The 3692-nt window shown below is 45.0% G+C and overlaps 1 protein-coding gene across 1 annotated transcript; it reads right to left on the reverse strand.

Moving 5' to 3' along the window:
* Nucleotides 1-654: 654 nt before the first annotated feature.
* Nucleotides 655-2867, reverse strand: SARC_11074 (hypothetical protein). Its single transcript, XM_014294850.1, has one exon. It carries the CDS (start codon nucleotides 2731-2733, stop codon nucleotides 907-909), a length of 1827 nt encoding a protein of 608 aa, XP_014150325.1. The 5' UTR covers nucleotides 2734-2867; the 3' UTR covers nucleotides 655-906.
* Nucleotides 2868-3692: the final 825 nt, after the last annotated feature.

The raw sequence follows: 3692 nt of genomic DNA on the forward strand, positions 1-3692 counted from the left end.
TATATATATATATATACTATATATATATATATATGTATATATATAATTATTATATATATATATATATATATATACATATATATATATATATATATATATAAGTATATATATATGCAATTCAAGAAATAGATTTCAAATATGCCTACTCGATGCAATTCACAGTTTCTGTACTTATTGGTAACAAGCAGTATATACGCAACTGAGTAACCAAGTACTTCTGAAGTCCAAACAACGAATACAATACTACACCACTCAGCAACGCATCCAACAGCGTACCCACCGCAGCCCACCCCACAACAGCGAAGCGCAGCACTATTCACTACATATTCGTTTAATACAAAACACGCCCAGAAACGTCTGCAACCCAAGTCACTCACTAGCAGCAGAGAGTTCCATGAGCACAACAGTTAGACTGAGACCTAGGCTCATCTTCACCCCTCAATTGGCCGTAGAGCTGCACCACTTACACGCGAGAGAGATAGACAGCATTCAATAGATGATTACACGCGTCATTCGAGGTAGGTCAGATCTGGGTGCGGGTGGGCATTCCAGTACACAATACCCACACTCTACTCAGTGTCCTTCACATCCCAACAACGCATAGTGGCGTGGTGAAAGGGTATTCATTTGTGTGCTGCGTGTATGCATGGGCAAGCTCTTCTCGTAGAACGTTTTATTTGCGCTATCGCTAGTTGTGATCCGCTGTTGCGCATATATGGTTCGGGCGGAGACCACTCGTATATCGCTGGTCGTGTGTAGTGAGGCATGTCCATACACAGTACGACATGTCACAGTGTAGTAGGCTATAATATACTAAATTATATCTAGTCACGTTCGGGTCACAGGTATGCTATTAATTATGTGTATGCCATGGTATGAGATGTTTATATAAGGCCAAAAGCCGAATCAAGAGCGCATTAAGGGGGTGGTTTCATCCGCACCGATTAAGGGGGCAGTTTCATCCACACTGCCATCTCTAGAGATCCTACTGCAACTACGCAATACCACGGACAGACAAATGTATCCCAATGACACAAACACACCCGCACCCAGACAACAGTACCACACAGCCTCGTGATCAATGGTGTATATGTATGTGCCCATCAACGGGGCCAGGATAAACGCCACAGAGTCGACAATAGAACGCACGCCCATGTATTCCCCCTGGTGCTTGCCAATGCTTCTGTGGGCCACAAACCCCGATGCGATGGGGGTGGCTAACATCTGTCCAACGGTCATCACCGTACAGCCCAGGTATATGATAAACGGATGGTGCACAAATGCGAAGACGCCAAACCCCCAGGTGATTAGGAACGACCCAGCGCCAATGGTTAGCATGGGGTCCAGGGTCTGCGACCACGTGGTCAGGACCATCTCAAACACTATCACCAGCACCGTGTTCATGGAGAATAGGGCACCTGTCTGGCGCTTGCTGAAGCCATACATGTCTCGGGCGTACAGTGGGAGGGTGGAGAACAGCTGGAACAGAGCCATGAACGTAAAAAAGTTAAGGACCAAGAAGGTTAGGAAGATCGGGTCACGCAACGGCTTCCTATCACGCACTTGCTGTGTCGCATCTGTGCGCAGAAGCACTCGTTCAACACGTTCTGAATCAGCTTGCTCACGCGATGACTGCGCGTGTGGTGGTGCATAGGCGATGTCTCCTTTCACCACTCCCGTTGCATGTGCTTTCCTGTAGCTGTCATCTCCACATCCGCTGGCCACGTCCTGCTGTGTCTGATTGACTGGGTTGCCCATACAGCTGTCAGCGCTCTGTGTGACGTCCACCGGTGTGCATATCTTGTCTATCCCTATCTCACCCCAGTCTAAGAGCGTCTCTTCACCGGCACCTGCTCTCGCACTCCTGTTGCCGGCTGTGTTACTACCATCAATGTCTATCTTGTTGGTCTTGTCTAATGAATCTTCTCCATTGCTCGAGTCTCTTTCATCCCTGCCTAAGTTAGTGCCACCACTCTGGCTGTGATCATAGGCGTCGCGTCTGCGTCTGATTTCGTCTGTATGTGAACTTACCTGCGCACACGAGGCTATACTGCTTCGAGCTTCCACATCGCCACAGTCTCTCTCATTCTCTGCCTTGTCTTGCACTGCATATGCACCAGTAGTGGCTTCTGGACTGACAATTTGCCCTAACCCCAGCATGTACCACATCCACAGAGCGCAAGCAAGCATGCACGAAGCATCCACCACAAACAACAGCGTAAAACTGTACATCGCTAGCACCCCCCCCACCGCAGGCCCAAGACTCATGCCGCAGTTGATGAATGTGCGTTGCAATGAGAATGACCGGGCTTGCTGGCCAGGCTGTGACAATTTGGCAATGGCGGTGGCATTCGCCGGACGGATGCCTTCGCAGAAGAGGGCCAAGAAGAGCACAGAGGATGTGATACTCCACGAAGTAGTGCAATGTGGCACGAGCAGGCAGATGGGTACGGCTATTATCATCATGGTTACTTGCACTCTGATAGCCCCGTAGGGTCTCACCAGTTTGCCGGCCATGTACGAGCCTATCATCCCTCCTAATCCATACATGCTGATGAGCTGTCCCGCTTGCTTCTCTGAGTAGTGCAGGCTCTCAGTCACATAGAGCGAGAGAAAGGGTACCACCATGCGACCACATCGGCAGATGAACATACACACAGACATCACCCATACCCCTCGAGAGTGGCCGGTGTATGCTTCTTGGTACAGACATGCTATCGCACGCAGCACCATGTTCAAAGAGTGCTGTATATTCTATGGATCTGACTACTAAATCTTAAAGACACTACTGTGCACTTCGAACGCTTAAATTCACTGCTGCACACATTTGTGGTTGAATGAACAAACAGTACGACAAGTCAAAGTATATACTTTTGAGCCCTTCATTAGTAGCGGTCTAACCTCGAAAAGTATTAACCCTAAAAATACATAGGTCCATGTTTTTCTGCGAGTTTCATATTTTTAGAACAGATCCGGCAATGATAATAAATAAATAAAGTCACATGGAAAGCTATGTTTTAGAAATACACATCACCATCAGATAGCAACGGGCAGTCTTGGCTCATAGGACGCTATGGATACTGCAGTATGCCTATGCATACAGTATGAATGTACGTATATGTAGGTTGATGTCCACCTGAAAGGTATGTCCGCACAGAGGGACCAACAGTTGTCGTTGTGAGAAGTCGACTGCCTAACTGAAACGTACTAAATTGAGTACCAACTACGGCAAGGCTCTAAATGTATTTGACACAACATGACCATAAACTACGAGTGAAACATAATCAGTATCCTATCGTGCGATGGATTATCTTTCGCTGGAAGCCAGCTCTCTTGGAAGGCGGCTTCGAATTGCTTTTTGAGCCCAAGTTGGGTGCAAACATCTGTACACTGTCTAGTACAGGCTCTTGAACGATGTTCACGAAAAAGAAATGGAGAGTGCGAATAATTACAAAAAAAACACACACACTATATATATATAAATATATACTTACATACAAACATACACACACACATATATATGTATACTATTTATTTATTATATATATATATATATATATATATATATATATATATATTAGCATACATACATGAATATACATATATACATATATATGCATATGCATATTTATATTATATATATATATGTATATAAATATATTACATATATATAGTATATATATATATATATA

The sequence above is a fragment of the Sphaeroforma arctica genome (genome assembly GCF_001186125.1).
Source record: "Sphaeroforma arctica JP610 unplaced genomic scaffold supercont1.1517, whole genome shotgun sequence".
NCBI classification, from domain to species: Eukaryota; class Ichthyosporea; order Ichthyophonida; genus Sphaeroforma; species Sphaeroforma arctica.

Coding starts and splice junctions, on each gene's coding strand:
- SARC_11074 (XM_014294850.1), bottom strand. CDS start 2,733: ATGGTGCTGCGTGCGATAGCATGTCTGTACCAAGAAGCATACACCGGC.